Raw genomic sequence first — 19,925 nt, forward strand, 5'->3', positions numbered from 1 at the left:
GCCTTTATAAACGGACAGCACACGGACTGCACACGTACGTATTTTATGTCAATACGGACATTCCACACGCACACACGGCTCGCATACGCCATCACACGGATGCCATACGTACCGGAGAAACGCCCCTAAAAAACGGAGCACGGACCCGAAAAACGGACCATGAGACACGTACGTTTTTTTTTGCGGAAGTGTGTTTTAGGCCTAAGATAGTATAAGATGGGTGATAATTGTGCCATTGGGGTCCGTCTGACTCCTGGGAGCCCCACCAATCACCAGAACAGGCATTTATTCCCATTGGAATGGATTGGTAGTGCACATGCTTCACCAACCACGCTATTCATTTTCTATGGGACTGCCGGAGAATACAGCGATCCTGTAATCCCATAGTGAATGGCTTGAGCATATGCACTGTTTTTTATTTGGTTTTTTTTTAGGGCATGAGAACTGTGCCTTACCAACTGAGTGCACCTCAAAAAGTGAACAAGTGCCACAGAAAAAGTCCACAAGGGTAAAGTCTATCGGAGCACATTCCGAAAGAGGAAGGGTCCCCAATAAACGTCCCCCAACCCTCCAGACTAGAAGGCCACACAGAGGGACAGGGAGCAGTGGCTTCCATAGACCTAGCCTAGAGAAAACTAGTTTTGCTCCCAACATCCAACTCTGCTGCCACTCCAGTGGAATTGGAAGCCAGGGTAGATCAGCTCCCCTCTCGAGAAGTCTTGACTTTGCAGGAGGGAACAGAACCTGACGGCCACACACACTCTCCTAGACCAATCAGGAGGTAACCCATAAGGGAGCCCTACCCTGAAAATTCAATAGTGAGGGTCCCTGTATAGGAAATTAAATAAATTCCTGAAAAGGGGTTGTGCCGCAAATAATGAAAGCCGAAGTGCTGTGCAAATGTGCCTAAAACTCAAGTGGGCATCCTACAGCCAGTGAGTTAAGGCACACGAGTGTCACCACTCCTGGGACACTTCTGCACCTCCAACTCTCAAACTACGAAGTCTATGGCTTTGTCCTTGGGGGTCAGGGTCTCTTAATGGATAACTATGTAAGATACCCAACATTCTACCCCAAAGCTTCCACCCCATGTGCAATGTATTATTTTACCCAGGCAGCGCACACCATAGCCATCTTGTCAAAGGTACTACACGTAATCTTCGTCAAAAGGCTGAGAGCGATAAAAGTATCCCATTTTGGAGATGAATGGGGGGTCTCAATGGTCCGATCCACACCGATTTAAAAGTTATCACTTGTCCTATGGATAGGTGATAACTAGTGATGAACGAGCACTACCATGCTCAGGTGCTCGAAACAAGCATATTGGATTCTCGGATGGGCTCAACTTGTGTACCGAGTGTAGTGGAACTCAATGGGAAACTCGAACATCTTCCGGAAAAATGCTCAAGTCCTCCACTGACTTCCAATATCCTCAGTATTTGAGTCCAGCCCGTCTGAATGTCCGACTGCTCATTTCGAGTACCGAGCACCCGAGTATGGTAGTGCCCGCTCATCACTAGTTATCAGTACTGAGCACCCGAGCATGGTAGTACCCGCTCATCACTAGTTACCAGTACTGAGCACCCGAGCATGGTAGTGCCCGCTCATCACTAGTTATCAGTACTGAGCACCCGAGCATGGTAGTACCCGCTCATCACTAGTTACGAGTACCGAGCACCTGAGCATGGTAGTGCCCGCTCATCACTAGTTACGAGTACAGAGCACCCGAGCATGGTAGTGCCCGCTCATCACGAGCTACGAGTACTGAGCACCCGAGCATGGTAGTGCTCACTCATCACTAGTTACGAGTACTGAGCACCGGAGCATGGTAGTGCCCGCTCATCACTAGCTACGAGTACTGAGCACCCGAGCATGGTAGTGCCTGCTCATCACTAGTTACGAGTACCGAGCACCCGAGCATGGTAGTGCTCGCTCATCACTAGTTACCAGTACAGAGCCCCCGAGCATGGTAGTGCCCACTCATCACTAGTTACGAGTACTGAGCACCTGAGCATGGTAGTACCCGCTCATCACTAGTTACCAGTACTGAGCACCCGAGCATGGTAGTACCCGCTCATCACTAGTTATCAGTACTGAGCACCCGAGCATGGTAGTACCCGCTCATCACTAGTTACGAGTACCGAGCACCTGAGCATGGTAGTGCCCGCTCATCACTAGTTACGAGTACAGAGCACCCGAGCATGGTAGTGCCCGCTCATCACTAGTTACGAGTACTGAGCACCCGAGCATGGTAGTGCCCGCTCATCACGAGCTACGAGTACTGAGCACCCGAGCATGGTAGTGCTCACTCATCACTAGTTACGAGTACTGAGCACCGGAGCATGGTAGTGCCCGCTCATCACTAGCTACGAGTACTGAGCACCCGAGCATGGTAGTGCCTGCTCATCACTAGTTACGAGTACCGAGCACCCGAGCATGGTAGTGCTCGCTCATCACTAGTTACCAGTACAGAGCCCCCGAGCATGGTAGTGCCCACTCATCACTAGTTACGAGTACTGAGCACCCGAGCATGGTAGTGCCCGCTCATCACGAGCTACGAGTACTGAGCACCCGAGCATGGTAGTGCTCACTCATCACTAGTTACGAGTACTGAGCACCCGAGCATGGTAGTGCCCGCTCATGACTAGTTACCAGTACTCAGCACCTGAGCATGGTAGTGCCTGATCATCACTAGTTACGAGTACAGAGCACCCGAGCATGATAGTGCCCGTTCATCACTAGTTACGAGTACCGAGCACCCGAGCATGGTAGTGCCCGCTCATCACTAGTTGCGAGTACCAAGTGATAACTTGTTTCAACTGGAACACCCCTTTAATGTTTTTTGTTATAAGTGGACAACCCCTTTAAATTGCAACTTCTGCTACAAGTTATAAAGAATTTTTCTACTGCTGTGACTGTGTATATTAGGGTGAATAATGCTATAGATGAAGAAAGACAAAAATGTTGACTTAAAAGTTTTGTTTGGCTTATATCGTATTTCTCTTTGATGATATACATCCACAGCCTGGGCAGCATAACATACAGAACCTCAGCCATGGAGGAAAGGGGATGACAAACTTGGCAATCGCCCAGGGCCACATTTCTTGGAAACTCCAAGAGGGTGGGAAATTCATGATCAAACTAAAACAACCCAATATTATTTATAAGTATGTAGGCATAATTGTTTAGGAAATGAGTTGATGGCAAAATTATGGTGGTGTTATTTGTGTAGCATATGGCAGTATTATCTTATCACTATATGGCAGTATTATCCATCACTATATGACAGTATTATTTTATCACTATATGGCAGTATTATCCCATCACTATATGGCAGTATTATATACACTCTAATTAGGTAAACAGCTGTCAGTCCAAACAAAAAAGGCTAATCTGACATTTTAACAAATTGATAGAAAATGAGGACTCTTCTGAGTGCTTTCTTGGTATATATGGTATAAGTAGATCATGGCGCCCATATGACAGCCGACCGGAGTAGGTGAAGTCCTGTAGGAGCTGGAATCCAGGTAGATGATGACAGAGGTGTGCTATGACTTAGGGTACCTTCACACTTAGCGATGCAGCAGCGATCCGACCAGCGATCTGACCTGGTCAGGATCGCTGCTGCATCGCTACATGGTCGCTGGTGAGCTGTCAAACAGGCAGATCTCACCAGCGACCAGTGAACAGCCCCCAGCCAGCAGCGACGTGCAAGCGACGCTGCGCTTGCACGGAGCCGCCGACTGGAAGCTGCGGAGACTGGTAACTAAGGTAAACATCGGGTATGGTTACCCGATGTTTACATTAGTTACCAGCGCTGTGTGCAGAGAGCAGGGAGCCGCGCACACTGAGCGCTGGCTCCTTGCTCTCCTAGCTGCTGTACACATCGGGTTAATGAACCCGATGTGTAATGCAGCTACATGTGCAGAGAGCAGGGAGCCGCGCACACTGCTTAGCGCTGGCTCCTTGCTCTCCTAGCTGCTGTACACATCGGGTTAATTAACCCGATGTGTACAGCAGCTACATGTGCAGAGAGCCGGAGCCGGCAGCACAGGCAGCGTGAGAGCTGCGGAGGCTGGTAACTAAGGTAAATATCGGGTAACCACCTTGGTTACCCGATGTTTATCTTGGTTACAAGCTTACCTCAGCTGTCAGACGCCGGCTCCTGCTCCTTGCTCGCTTCATTTGTCGCTCTCTCGCTGTCACACACAGCGATCTGTGTGTCACAGCGGGAGAGCGGCTTTGAAGAAAACGAACCAGGGCTGTGTGTAACGAGCAGCGATCTCGCAGCAGGGGCCAGATCGCTGCTCAGTGTCACACACAGCGAGATCGCTAATGAGGTCACTGCTGCGTCACAAAAAGCGTGACTCAGCAGCGATCTCGGCAGCGAGCTTGCTGTGTGTGAAGCACCCCTTAGGTAATGTTCCTTCATCTTCATCAGTCAGGGCACCTCACTTCAAACAGCCTGGAAATGACAGCACCTATTAGTCTGATTAAAGGCATGACCTATTCTCAGCTTTGTTGTCTCCTCGTGTCAATATCATCCATTTTTCACTGTGATAAAAGGAAGACATACATTGTGTAGATGGTAATATTTCTTTTGTCAGTCGCCCTTATCTACATGTCACTTGTAGTTTGCTGAGTGTACTGTACTTTGCACTGTTCTTGTCTTTCCTATAGTACAAACATTTTTCTTTGATCAAACCCCCTATCTTGTTTCTGTGCCGATAGTAGATGTCCAGGAGGCTTCTGCTCATCACTATGTTTATTTTCTGTGACAGTTCCAAGAATCAATGGGCACCCCAAGGTGGAGCGGTTACGGGAGACCGGCGGATATGACAGCACGTCCACCGTGATGAGCAGTGAGCTGGAGTCCAGCAGTTTTGTGGACTCTGATGAAGACAACACTAGCAGGTATGTCCCGGATGTGTAGTAGAGCAATTGTTAGGGTAGAAAATTGGGACCTTTTTCCACTTCCATTCCAATACATTTTGGTAGTAGTTATTCTGAGACCATAAGAAGTGTCTTGGAGCTCTTAATCGACAGTGGCCAGTGTTGTAGAACGTCTAGATCTTCTAGATCATTGATTCTTAGCCATCACTGAGACAGGTGTGGAGACACGGGGGTCAGTGGGTGCTCTCGTCCGCTGGCCCGACCGCCTTTAGAAAGACTGCATGGACCATGGTTCATCCCAAGTGAACGCCCAAACTCCGTACCCCTGGGCAGAACACTACTCAGACAACACAGAACCACAATAATTAGACTTTATTGGATCTCCAACAGTCAAAGGCATATAACACATAACCATGCAAAACACACTACGTAACAGGCAACAGAGTCTCACCCTTCCGCTGGCTCACCAGGGATTAGAAAATTTGTGCCTTCAGAGCTTCCAGGGCCACATACCCCAAACCAACAGCACCCTGCTTTTGGCAGGCACCCACCAAGAATAGGATAGTGACAAGCGTAGGAAGCTTCACGAGCACAGCAAAGTCCGCAGCCAGGTAACTGAATCATCCCAACCTGGGTTTCTTCCAGCCGAATCCTAGGATACTTGACGGTGTTCTTGCACAATGTAATCCAGTTTCTGATCCCCTAACCGGCGCCGAAGTGACTAAGGGGTAAAGGACTTCCATTGGGATCAAAACCCCTAGTATGAAGCCACGTAGCAAAAGAACACCCTGGTGGCCCAAGCAGTCCCGTTTTTATATCTCCCAGGCTCTCATCCCAGGGTATTGTGGTCTTACCGGATTGGTGGAAGAAGGCTGTGCTCTGATTGGGTGGCATTCCAATCCGCATAGTTAATTCCCCTCTGAGTGAGGTAGACAGAGAGGCTGAGGGATTTTACATTAACTTAGCAATACACCTCCTCAGACAATGGACGACTCTGAGTCTGGCGGAAAACAAGGACTTAACAAACACGAGTTAAAACACCGAAAGGACCCATGTCTGGCCAAATTAAGAACATTAACCCCAGACAGACATTTAACAGTGCGGTGTCTTCACAACAGATTTCTAAAACCTTAGATTTACTTGCGTCTGTGTTCAAGAAAGCTAAGGCATCACGGTGTCAATTTTCTTGAACGCATCTTTTTGCAATGAGGACATCTTGCCAGGTCTACAAATCAGAAGATGCACCAGAGTTGCTGGCCGATAAGAAGAGACTACAACGTGACTACTAGACCAAGGACCTGCAAATATTTTTGGCCAACTGTGCTCTTAACCTGTGGTTTATATACCATATATACTACTATATGCCGTGTATCTGCAGTGTACTTGCACTGTATTTATGGTCAATATCAGACTAGAGACCCACCAGTAACATCGACTCTAGGGGTCCACTGATCAACTGCATCCAAATATGACATTTACAAATTTACCTATGCTTCTATATAATTATATACTGGGTCGTTTGTAAAATGAATGAGGAGACACTTCCTTTATCTATACATAGTAAAACAACTGTACAGTGCCAACTACTAATAATGTTGGGGGTAAGTGACGTTCTACTGCAAAGGGGGCCACCATAGGATTCTCCTGTTCTCCTGTGGGCCAGTTTATCCCTGTTTATGCTCTAGTGTAAGTTAGAAGCACTGTCTATGACCATAGCTTTGGGGTAACTATGATGTAATTTGTATGAGTTGGGATGCTTTAAGAAATACTGGTCTAGGACACAATATTGGTGTTCTTGGATATGGAATGGTAGAACTGTTAGGCTAGGGATACACGATGACCCTACAGCAATACTCAGACTGACTATCACACGACAATTTTGGAGCTGCTATTTTGCTGCTGTGATGCCGAGCACCCAGGTGTAATGAGATGCTAGACCATTTAGAGTTGCTAGATACCCTAGTGGAGGAGACCTGCGGGGAAGTCTAACAAGCCAGGGGTCAGGAGCTAGGAGATAACATCAGGAACACAGGGAGAGAGAAGCCGAAGTCAGAGTGCGAACCTGAGAGTCAGTAAACCAGGAAGTCACGTAAAGCACCAGGAAGAGAGCGGAGCCGGGGTCAGAATACAAGCCGAGGTCGGTAGCCAAGAGGACAAGTCAGGTACATGGGAGAGAGCGGAGTTGGGGGTCAGGAACAAGCCGAAGGTCAGGGAGGCAGGGAGTCAAGACGGAGTAGGGGAGGAGACGGGACAGGGTACGAGGAAATAGGAAGCGGGACAAGATCAGGTCAGTCACTTATGGCAACCAGAGACGTGCCCTGCTAAACAGTAACTATCATTGATGGGGCATCAAAGAACAGACCCCTCCCACACCACTCAGGACTTAGACCGGGAACAACGAATTCACTGGAGGAATATATGAGGCCCAGAAGAGGCTCTGCAGGAGAGCAGCGCACAACTCATCAGAATCATGACAGCTGCGCAACCAATGTAACCAAAACCTTAAACTGGTTGGCCACTGTGGAATAACCCCTTAATAGCGCTCCTGCCCATCATTAAACATGTACACTGCATACTTACCTCCCAGACCATATCCTTTCCTCCGATCACAGCAATGGGTCCAATGGCGGCCACTGATTGACTGCAGCCTTCCGCAATCCAATCTAGTTTACAGTTACTTAACTTATTTTTACCAGGAAACCCCTTTATCACCCACAGGATAGGTGGTAACATATTCATTGATAGGGTCCGACTTCTGGGACTTTTGACACAACTGTGAACTTTTACCCCGGTTAGACTGGAGCGACAGTTCACATGCATAACCTAAGCTCCATTAATTCTCTGTGGTGGCCACCGACCTCTTCACTCAGCTTTTTCCAGTAGCTCCACAGTTCCTTAGAGAATATTTGAAACGGCGATCAGGTGTCCGACCTGCCATATTATCTTTTAATGGGGATAAAAGTACCCCATCATGAAAAAAATGTCCCCTTTTTGCCAATTGGTAAGTGAGTTCCCATCCCGCGGATAGGTGGTCACTTGTTTTTTTCCGGACAACTACGTTAAATGATTGTGACATGTAGAGGAGAAAATGTTCAGAAATGTTTTGTTTGTTCGTGAAAAACCAAATCCATTCTTTTATATATGTAAAAACAACATATAGCTTATATCATATTACTTGTATAATTATCTACGCCTGTTAAGAAAAGTAGAACATTTTCAACAAGTCTTCAAGACAAGACAAAACTTGAGAAGACTTCACCGTACGGTTAGACTCTACTTGCCATGGTGGCTGTGGTCAAGGTGTGTCTCCTCTCCAGCAGATGCCTCCTTGTCATCACATCTCGTCTTTCCGCTTGTGATCTGGCATGCTTAGTACCCAGAGATCAAGACATCTTCCCCGGGGCTTGAATCCTGCAGGCTCTGACAAGGGAGGGATGTATATGAGATGACAGTGGGTTTGTTTTGGAGGTTAGAGTTTAGAAACTGAGAGACTGGTTACAATTGATGGGATGAAGTAAATCCTTGTAGACAGAGCAGCGTTAAAGTGGAGATCACAGCTGTCAACACACTGGAAGAGCATGCGTTAATGAGGAGAAATAAAGGATGGACGAGACGTTTTGAGTCTTGACAAGAAATGTATGTCTTTGGAAACAAGTTGTATAAGTAAGGGTCCTTTTAGCACATTGGTGCACCCAGTGCAAAGATCATCGAAGATCTCGATCATAGCTAGTGGAACCATATTGTGACATGCGAGATCTCCAACAGGGTCACAAACTATCATGGGTCTTTAATAATAGTAATCTTCTCATTCTCATATTGACTAAATGGAGCTAATGATCCCCCTCCTTAGGCTTTAAGACCCTGGAACAATTTAGCCCCCTCACAAACTTTATACCTCTTAAATCTAGGACATTATATAACATCCTGTGCAAATTGTTCTCATGCTGCCTCTCTATCCCACAGGAGTTCTGTAAGCAAGTTAGCTTTCTGTGCCTCCCAGGTTACTTGTAACAGAGATTTCCTCCATATAGTGCTTCATATGTCCCAAAATTGCATGGCAAGTTCACAATGGCCCCCATTGACTGCCTCAGATACCCCTGGAGATCATGTGTGCTCTATAGCACTGCCACTACTTACCTCTGCTGGGCTCTTTTACAGTCCGAGTTTACAGGCATGAGGGCATCATCTGTAAGCAAGTTAGCTTTCTGTGCCTCCCAGGTTACTTGTAACAGAGATTTCTTCCAGATAGTGCTTCATATGTCCCAAAATTGCATGGCAAATTCACAATGGCCCCCATTGACTGCCTCAGATACCCCTGGAGATCCTGTGTCCTCTATAGCACTGCCTGTACTTACCAAGTCCACTGGGCTCTTTTACTGTCCAAGTTTACTGGCATGAGGGTATCATCTGTAAGCAAGTTAGCTTTCTGTGCCTCACAGGTTACTTTTAACAGAGATTTCCTCCATATAGTGCTTCATATGTCCCAAAATTGTATGGCACGTTCATGATGGCCCCCAATGACTGCCTCAGATACCCCTGGAGACCCTGTGTCCCCTATAGCACTGCCTGTACTTACCAAGTCCGCTGGGCTCTTTTACAGTCCAAGTTTACAGTCATGAGGGCATCATCTGAAGGCCTAGACAACTCTTCTTTTAGCTTATGGTTAAAGTTGCCCAAGTACTGGTTCAGAGTTCAAGATCCCCTCCCTCCCCAAATGATGACTTTGTGATCCTTTTTTATGTGAAGCAAGTACAATTTGATCTAGAATTACATTTATAAAAGAGGTCGTACAGGGTTAGAGTAGAGGATCTTGGGTTTTTTTGTTCTTTTTTTCCGGAAATAGTGCCACATTCCTCTGCAGGCTGAGTCTGGTATTGCAGTTCAGTTCTATTCACATTAAGAGCTGAGCTTCAGTTCTTGCCAGCAGTGTATAGGGCTGTGCAGTTCCACTTAGAACACTTGTTTATATCTGGCCAAATAGCTGATCGGAGGGGGTTCTAGCTCCGGGACCCCCCACGATATGATATCGATGACCTATCCTATAAAGAGGTCTTCAAATATCAAAGTAGTGGGCAATCCCCTTATGTGTTATTTCTAACATTTCACGTTACCACCTATCCACAAGATGGAAGATAACTTGGTTGGTTGGTAGGGGGTCCGACCGCTGGGACCCCAACAATCCCAACAACATCTGTTTTAAATTTCCTGTTGGAATGGAGCAGTAACTGCGCATGCATGAGAGTGCTAGAGATAGCTTGGTACAATACTCTACTTTCTTCAACAGTCCCATAGACCATGAATGGAATGGTGATGGCATATACTCATTTTAGAGCATCGAATTACTGGGGGTCCCACCAGTTAGACCCCCATTGATGAGCAAGTTTTTACCTATCCTGTTAATATGAGTGATAGTTTCAAATATTGGAAATAACACTTTAATCGAAACTAAAACAAGGGAGTTGTCAATCACCTCCCGGATTCTGGTCCCGATTCCAAAACCTGCATCATGGACACCTTGGTAAGACAGACGGTATATGACACAGACAAACACCAGCAATGAAATGAATGGACTCACTATACTAAACTCAGTTTTTATATAGGAAATCATAGGGTGAATATGTTGTACGCTGTAAAAGGGCAACGTGAATATTTAAGGAATTAAAGTGTTCTTTAACAGACAAACTTCAGCGTTGGAAGGACCGGCCCCACTTGAGGTATTTATTAAAACGTCACATTTATTTCTCCATCCGACACATACAATATCTGTTCATAAGGAAAGGAAACCAACGCGTTTCAGCTTTCATGATTAAGGCTGAAGCCGAAACGCGTTGGTTTCCTTTCCTTATGAACTGATGTTGGATCTGTCGGATGGAGAAATAAATGTGAAGTTTTAAGAAATACTTCAAGTGGGTCCGGTCCTTCCAACGCTGGAGTTTGTCTGTAAAATAACACTTTTACCCCACAAATATTCACATTGCACCTTTACAGCGTACAACATATTCACCCTGTGATTTCCTATATATGAACTGAGTTTAGCATAGTTTATAGAAATACCTCAAGTAGGGCCGGTCCTTCCAACGCTGGAGTTTGCCTATAAAATAATACTTTTACCCCACAAATATTCACGTTGCCCCTTTACAGCGTACAACATATTCACCCTGTGATTTCCTATATAAAAACTGAGTTTAGCACGTGTATGGTCCTGCCTCCCCCCCACACCTTCTATCTCATTTTACTATGCTGCCTGTAAAAGTACATTTTCTCTTAAAATTAATGCTAATTATAATAAACGTGATGGCCAGAAGGCATGATCAATGCTGCACATTTCCAGACATAATTGAGAACGACAAAGCGCAATCCTGCAAACGGCGCCATAAGGAAACGGCCTAGTAAAGGCTCATGTTAGCGTAAGACAAGCAAGATCACCTTTGTCTTCCCAATGTGATATTGTGTCTGTATCTTACCAGCATTAAGGCTCCTTCTCCAAAGAATGAAATCATTGCTGCTGGCGATGTAGAAATATCTGTCATCCTGAGAGCAGATTAATTACCGCAGGAATTTCACGGGTACAGATCATGGACACGCAGGGCTGAAGATGAAAGACTTCTGCAAACACATCTACCCAGCAATGAGCGGCTACATTGTCCAAGGAGCCTTATCCCTATAAGCATGAATAAAACACATCTGTCGGGAATGAATATTTAATAGAACAGCAGTGATTATTTATATATATACATTCCTAGCTATAGGGGATACAGAAGTAGCAGTCGTACTCAGTCCATGGGTACCAGAGGCCTCATTGCCACATAAAATAACACCTGCCGGCCACTAGGTTTCTCCTTTTTTTTCCCCCTAGCTTGATGTTGACTGCCTGTTGTTAAGTACAATCTATCTTTAAAGGGAACCTGCGAGAGAAAAGGGTTAATAGACCGCGCTGCTGTAGAAAAGAGGATCCATGTAGAAGAAATTACTTTATTTGTCTACACGTTTCAAAACCTTACGGCTTCTTCCTCAGGACAAATCATATATAATTGGTATAGGATTTGTCCTGAGGAAGAAGCCATAAGGGGTAGTTTGCACACTTCGACATCGCAAGCCGATGGTAGCGATGCCGAGCACGATAGTCCCCGCCCCCATCGAAGCTGCGATATCTTGTGATAGCTGCCGTAGCGAATATTATCGCTACGACAGCTTCACGCGCACTTACCTGCCCTGCGACTTCGCTCTGGCCCTTCCTAAGGGGGCGGATCATGCGGCGTCACAGCGACATCACTCGGCAGGTGGCCAATAGAAGCAGGGGGGCGGAGATGAGCGGGACGTAAACATCCCGCCCGCCTCCTTCCTTCCTCATTGCAGGCGGGACGCAGGTAAGGAGATGTTACTCGCTCCTGCGGCTTCACAAACAGCGATGTGTGCTGCCGCAGGAACGAGGAACAACATCGTAACATCGGTCCTTCCGAAATTATGGAAATGACCGACGCTACACCGATCATACGATTTCGACGCTATTGTGCTCGTTAACCGTAGTAAAAAGGATTCACATACTCCGATGTCGACAGCGACGCCGGATGTGCGTCACTTTCAATTTGACCCCACCGACATCGCAGCTGCGATGTCATAGTGTGCAAAGTACCCCTAAAGCGGGTTTTACACGCTGCGACATCGGTAGCCGATGCTAGCGATGCAGAGCGCGATAGCACCCGCCCCCGTCATACGCCCGATATGTGGTGCTCGCTGCCGTATTATGCCACATTATCGCTGCAGCAGCGTCACACGCACATACCTGCCCTGCAACGTCGCTGTGACCGGTGATCCGCCTCCTTTCTAAGGGGGTGGTTCGTTCAGCGTCACAGCAACGTCACAGCAGCGTCACAGCAGCGTCACTGAACCGCCGCCAAAATAGAAAAGGAGGGGCGGAGATGAGCGACCGGAACATGCCGCCCACCTCCTTCCTTCCGCATTGCCGGTGGAGGCAGGTAAGGAGATGTTTGTCGCTCCTGCGGTGTCACACACAGCGATGTGTGCTGCCGCAGGAACGACAAACAACATCGTACCTGTCGCTGCAGCGATATTATGGAAATGAGCGACGTGACAATGAGCAACGATTTTTGACATTTTTGTGCTCGTTGATCGTCCCTCATTTGCGTTACACGCTACGATGTCGCTAACGGCGCCGGATGTGCGTCACTAACGACATGACCCCGACGATATCTCGTTGCCGATGTCGCAATGTGTAAAGCCCGCTTTAGGCTTTGAAACGCGAAGACAAAATCATCTACATGGATCCTCCTTTCTACGGCAGCGCGGTCTATTAACCATTTTCTCTCCAAATTTGAACTGCATCTCCACGTGGGTTCTGCTGCAGCTGTATTTACGGCCATTACAGTGGTTGTGACTCTCACAACCATGCCAGGTGAGTCCACCCTACAGTACCATTGCTAACAGTGTTTTAGGATAAGACCCTATTTGCGCTTACTGTCTCTTCCAGCATTTTTAGCCTTTAAAGGGAACCTGTCACCAATTTTTTGTTTGCATGAGCTAATACCACAACCTTACTCAGCCTCTGTGCTGTATTGTAAAAGTTGTATATTATGTCCTGACCTCTTGTATATCCCCCAAAAACCTTTTAAATAGCTCCAGCGCTGTATGCAAATCCGACCAGTCCGGTCTGATGGGCATCATTGCAGTAGATCCTTTCCCTCTTCTCTGCTGTGAAATGGCATCCTTCTGATTTTATTGATGTGGATGACGCGTCTTGCCGATCGAAATTTTGCGCCTGTGCAGGAACATCCCCAGTTCGCGCAGGTTCACTTTGCTTTGACCTGTTGTGATACCCCTAGGGATTGCACACAGTAAAAAAAAACAAAAACAATTATACTAACCTTCCCCCCTTCTCTCCCGCTCTCTCGGTGTCATCCTGCAATGATATGGCATGCCACATCTGATCAGCGTGCAAGCGACGCAACGCGTGACGTCACTGTCATGCACATGCCACCCACTTACAGCGTGATTGGCTGCCAGGTGGCGGCATATTCTCTGCTCTTTTTGCCCTGGATTATGGGCGTGGGGAGCAGTGAATATTCATAGTCTTAATCGGCAGCCGGAATATCGCAGTGCAGGGACCTGACTGGTCTCTGTGCTGCAATGTATTTCAGCTGGATGCGTGCGCTCGGACGCACATCCAGCTGAAACAGGAACTGGGGCTGGTGGGCCCCTTTTACCCCTGGGCCCAGTTGTGGTCACTGTGACAACGTTTGTTACGCCCCTGGATATTACCAGTAAGCCCACACGACTGATTTCCAGAAAATATGCTGTAGAACCCTTTCGATCATCACCTTTGGCATGGCTCAGACACTTCTATTGATTAGTGATGCTCCATTGGATTGGATTCCCCTTTGTTTGGAATGGTGTCTCACAGGTTTCCAGTTCTCTTTCAGCGGCACCTAAAGGATTTTAGTGCTCAATTGTTTTCAGAGTTATTGTCCTGAGCTCATAATGTGATATTTTCAGCCCTTCTCTTGACAGTAAGCCAATGCTCCATGGGTCAAAAAGTATCCGACCTATTGAGATCCGAGTGCAAGTGCTCAGTAATTTTTCTTCAATGTAGTCACAATGTATGTGAACTCTTTCTGTATTTTATAGGCTAAGCAGCTCCACTGAGCAAAGCACATCCTCAAGACTTATACGGAAGCACAAACGAAGGCGGCGGAAGCAGAAGATGAGGCAAATTGATAGGGTGAGTAGAGCATAATTGTTAGCATTGATGTTGGTAATGTAGGGAGGTTTAATGCCAGCGTTACACGGGACGATATATCGGGCGATATGCCGTCGGGGTCACGACGTTAGTGACGCACATCTGGCATCGTTTGACATGTCGTAGCGTGTGACACCTCCGAACGACTGTGAACGAGCAAAAATACTCACCTCATCGTTGCTCGTTGACACGTCATTCATTTTCAAAATCTCGGTCCTCCTTCTGTGCTCTGGTTGTTCATCGTTCCCGAGGCAGCACACATCGCTACGTGTGACACCCCGAGAACGACGAACACAGCTTACCTGCATCCCGCCGGCAATGCAGATGCGTCCCGCTCATCTCCGCCCCTCCGCTTCTATTGGGCGGCCGCTGTGTGACGTCGCAGTGACGCCGATCATCCCTCCCCCTTCAGGAAGAGGATGTTCGCCACCCACAGCGACGTCGTCCGGGAGGTAAGTGCGTGTGACAGGGGTTAACGACTTTGTGCGCCACGGGTAACTAATTGCCCCTGACGCACAAACGACGGGGGCGGGTACGATCGCGCGATAGATCATCCCATGTGACGCCGGCATAAGAGTCACTCCCCCCATCCTGCCTGAGAACACAGGCCGTCTACGTCAATCCAGTGCATCCCAAACATGCTCAATGTATATACAGTATATACTTCAACTTACTCGGATTGATGATCAGTCAAGATGCAGCGACAACACCAGAAGTGAGTAGGAGAATCGTTGTGGGCAAATCAACGATTAAGTCACTGAACAAGGTCCTCAAATTGAGGAACATTTCACTGGCGATAAAGACACGGATCATACATAGTCTGGTCTTATCTGTGGTAACATACAGATGCGAAGCCTAGACGCTAAAGTAACAAGACAGAAGAAGAATCAATGCTTTCGAAATGTGGTGCTGGAGAAGGAAGTTATCAATACCATGGATGACAAGAAGAACAAACACATTTTGGAACAAATCAGGCCAGACATGTCACTGAGAGCAAGGATCAACCAAGCTACGACTTGCCTACCTTGGAAGCATCATACGAAGAGAGCAATCGCTGGAGAATTCCATCATGGTCAGAAGAATAGAAGGAACAAGACGAACAGCAACACGATGACTTGATACTATCAAGGTAACGGCGAAGAAGACCCTGGTGGACCAATCTAGTAGGAGAAGACCCTAGTGGATGTATCTAGGAGGAGAAGACCTTGGTGGACTGATCTAGGCTGCACAAGATCGACCTTCCTACATATCGTTCATCCATCAAGGTGCCATGGCTCAGGATCGAGCCACCGGCTTTAAAAAGTAAATAAAAAAAGAAATTAAATAAATGAAAAAAAAAATATATATATAAAGTATATACAGTACAGACCAAAAGTTTGGACACACCTCATTCAATGAGTTTTCTTTATTTTCATGACTCTGAAAATTGTACATTCACATTGAAGGCATCAAAACTATGAATTAAAACATGTGGAATGAAATACTTAAATTGTGAAACATCTGAACATATGTCTTATATTCTAGGTTCTTCAAAGTAGCCACCATTTGGTTTGATTACTGCTTTGCACACTCTTGGCATTCTCTTGATGAGCCTCAAGAGGTAGTCACCGGAAATGGTTTTCAAACAGTCTTGAAGGAGTTCCCAGAGATGCTTAGCACTTGTTGGACCTTTTGCCTTCACTCTGCGGTCCAGCTCACCCCAAACCATCTTGATTGGGTTCAGGTCTGGTGACTGTGGAGGCCAGGTCATCTGGCGTAGCACCCCATCACTCTGCTTCTTAGTCAAATAGCCCTTACACAGCCTGGAGGTGTGTTTGGGGTCATTGTCTTGTTGAAAAATAAATGATGGTCCAACTAAACGCAAACCGGATGGAATAGCACGCCGCTACAAGATGCTGTGGTAGCCATGCTGGTTCAGTATGCCTTCAATTTTGAATAAATCCCCAACAGTGTCACCAGCAAAGCACCCCCACACCATCACACCTCCTCCTCCATGCTTCACGGTGGGAACCAGCCATGTAGAGTCCATCCGTTCACCTTTTCTACAAAGACACGGTGGTTGGATCCAAAGATCTCAAATTTGGACTCATCAGACCAAAGCACAGATTTCCAGTGGTCTAATGTCCATTCCTTGTGTTCTTTAGCCCAAACAAGTCTCTTCTGCTTGTTGCCTGTCCTTAGTAGTGGTTTCCTAGCAGCTATTTTACCATGAAGGCCTGCTGCTCAAAGTCTCCTCTTAACAGTTGTTCTAGAGATGAGAAGGTGTGTCCAAACCTTTGGTCTGTACTATATGTATATATAAAATGTGTATTCATTGCCCTCCTTACTGTTACCTCTAACACTAACAGAAGGGAATTAGAGAGCAGAGAAAGCCATCAAAGCTGAGCAGAAGCTCAGGTGTATTTGTGATATTTTTTGCCATTCACTTAGCTAGATAAGAGAGTTGCTTACCTTTTTGTATTTAGTAAGCAAATAAACAAAAAAAAATAATGTATGTGAAGATATATGTAGATTTTAAAGAAAGTACTAGAAAAATAGATTTTTGGTTCTGATTCAGTATTGTGTTCTCTTCCACAGTCCTCATCATTCAGCAGCATCACAGACTCAACCATGTCGCTAAATATCATCACAGTCACACTAAACATGGGTAAGTGGCAGAACTGTCATATAGTATATCACAAAAGTGAGTACACCCCTCACATTTTTCTAAATATTTTATTCTATCTTTTCATGGGACAGCACTGCAGATCTGACCCTGTGATACGATGTACAGTGTCAGTGTGCAGCTTGTATAACAGGGGGAATTTGTGTTCTCTAAATAACTCATCAAACAGCCATTAATGTCTAAACCGCTGGCAACAAAAGTGAGTACACCCCTAAGTGAAAATGGCCAAATTGTTCCAAAAGTGTCAATACTTTGTGTGGCCACTGTTATTTTCCAGCACGGCCTTAGGTCTCTTGGGCAAGGAGGTCACTAGAGCTTCACAGGAACCGCTGGATCCTCTTCCATCCTCCATGACAACATTACGGAGTTGGTGGATGAGACCTTGCGCTCCTCCACCTCCCATTTAAGGAGGCCCCACAGATGCACAATAGGGTTTATGTCTGGAGACACTTGGCCAATCCAGCACCTTTACCCTCAGTTTCTTTAGCAAGTCAGTGGTCGTCTTGGAAGTGTTTGGAGCCATTACCATATACCATGTTGGAATACGAAGGGAGGGGATCATGGTCTGCAACTATGAATGTTCTTGTTGGTATTCATAGTTCCCTCAATGAACTGTAGCTCCCACAGCTAGCAGCACTCATGCAGCCCCAAACCATGACCCTCCACCACCATGCCTGACTGTAGGCAGGACACACTTGTCTTTGTCCTCCTCACCTGGTGCCACCATACACGCTTGACACTATCTGAATCAAATTAGTTTATCATGGTCTCATTAGACCATAGGACGGTTCCGGTATTCCATGACCATAGTCTGCTTGTCTTCAGAAAACTCTTTGCGGACTTTCTTGTGCATCATCTTGGAAGAGATTTCCTTCTGGGATGACAGCCATGCAGAACAATGTGATGCCGTGTGCGGCGTATGGTCTAAGCACTGACAGGTGGACACCCCACCCCTGTAACCTCTGCGGCAATGCTGGCAACACTCATATGTCTATTCTTAACAGACAACCTCTGGATATGATGCTGAACACGTGCACTCAAATTCTGTGGTCGATCATGATGAGGCCTGTTCTAAGTGGATACTGTCTTGTTATTCCACTGTATGGTCTTGGCCACCGTGCTGCAGCTTTGTGTCAGGGTGCTGGCAATCTTCTTATAGCCTCGGCCATCTTTATGTAGAGCAACAATTCTTTTTTTTCAGATCCTCAGAGAATTATTTGCCATGAGGAGCGATGATGAACTTTTAGTGACCAGTATGGGAGAGTGTGTGAGAGATAACACCAAATGTAACACCCCTGCTCCCCATTCACACCTGACACCTTGTAACACTAATGAGTCACATGACACTGGGGAGGGAGAATGGCTAATTGGGCACAATGTGGCCATTTTCACTTAGAGGTGTACTCACTTTTCTAGTCAGTGGTTTAGACATTAATGGCTGTGTGTTAATAAAAATTAAAATAATGGTTACGCTTCAAAGTGACAGTCCAGCCTACATGAGGCATGCAAAGAACTGGGAAGAGGGCTAATAATAATATCCACCTCTCCATTTCTTCATTGCCTCTTTGCCGGAAGGAATGGGCAAATATTGGAGCTTGATGTCCCCAATTGTACCATTTCTCTACATTTACAAACACAGTGTTGCTGTTTCTTAAAGCCATCAGTGCAGTCTTGGACTTTTTCTTCCCACATATTGTCACTGAAGTTTAATGTTACCATAACTAGTCCTGCAAGGAAAAGATATTGTGGATGAATATAGCTATTTGTAAAGTATAAGTGTCACTTTCAAAGATTGGTTTTTAGGAGTTGACTGGTTGTGGCACACAATTACACCTTTGAAATCTCTTGAGAACACGGCTCTTTCCACAGATTACACTCCTTTTCCATACTACATGCTCTTTTACAAACCATGCCCCCTCCATCTCATGACGGACTAGCCCAGTGTTAGGCTAGGTCCACATTTCCGTTGTTTACGATCAGTCACAATCCGCCGCTCTGATAAACAACGCAATCCGTTTGGCGGATTCCGTTGTTCCCATAGACTTGTATGAGCGGCGGATTGTGACTGATAACGCTGCGTTGCATCTGCCGCCCGACAGATCAGTCGTAGAATGACTGACCGTCGGGCGGGAGGAACGCAGCATGTAGCGTTTTTTGAGCAGCGGAATCCTTTTGATTTCGCTGCGCATGCTCTCTTTCGGCGGCCGAACAATCAGCTGATCGCCCGGCAGCCGCCTTCTGTGAGCAATCAGCTGATCACCCGTCTTCTGTGAGCGATCAGCTGATCACCCGGCAGCCGGTTTCTGTGAGCGATCAGCTGATCACTCAGCGGCTGGCTACTGTGAGCGATCAGCTGATCGCCCGGCGGCCGGCTACTGTGAGCGATCAGCTGATCACCCGGCTTCTGTGAGCGATCACCTGATCACCTGGCGGTCGGCTAATGTGAGCGATCAGCTGATCACCTGGCGGTCGGCTTCTGTGAGTGATCAGCTGATCACCCAGCGGCCGGCTAATGTGAGCAATCAGCTGATCGCTCTCATTAGCTGGCCGCCGGGAGATCTTCTGTTCGCTCTCAAAAGTCGTCGGCCAGCTAATGAGAGCAATCAGCTGATC

General features: G+C 46.7%; 1 protein-coding gene across 5 annotated transcripts in view; it reads left to right on the top strand.

Annotated features, from left to right (window-relative positions):
• Positions 1-19,925, top strand: part of DVL1 (dishevelled segment polarity protein 1) — a 286,231-nt gene that overhangs the window by 215,635 nt on the left and 50,671 nt on the right. For all 5 annotated transcript variants that reach the window (XM_075328394.1, XM_075328393.1, XM_075328396.1 and 2 more), the window contains exons 5-7: positions 4,782-4,914; positions 14,536-14,629; positions 17,225-17,294. In XM_075328394.1, coding sequence (XP_075184509.1) covers positions 4,782-4,914; positions 14,536-14,629; positions 17,225-17,294 — 297 coding nt within the window. The remainder of the gene's footprint in view (positions 1-4,781; positions 4,915-14,535; positions 14,630-17,224; positions 17,295-19,925) is intronic.

The sequence above is a fragment of the Anomaloglossus baeobatrachus genome, chromosome 11 (assembly GCF_048569485.1).
Source record: "Anomaloglossus baeobatrachus isolate aAnoBae1 chromosome 11, aAnoBae1.hap1, whole genome shotgun sequence".
Lineage (NCBI taxonomy): Eukaryota > Metazoa > Chordata > Amphibia > Anura > Aromobatidae > Anomaloglossus > Anomaloglossus baeobatrachus.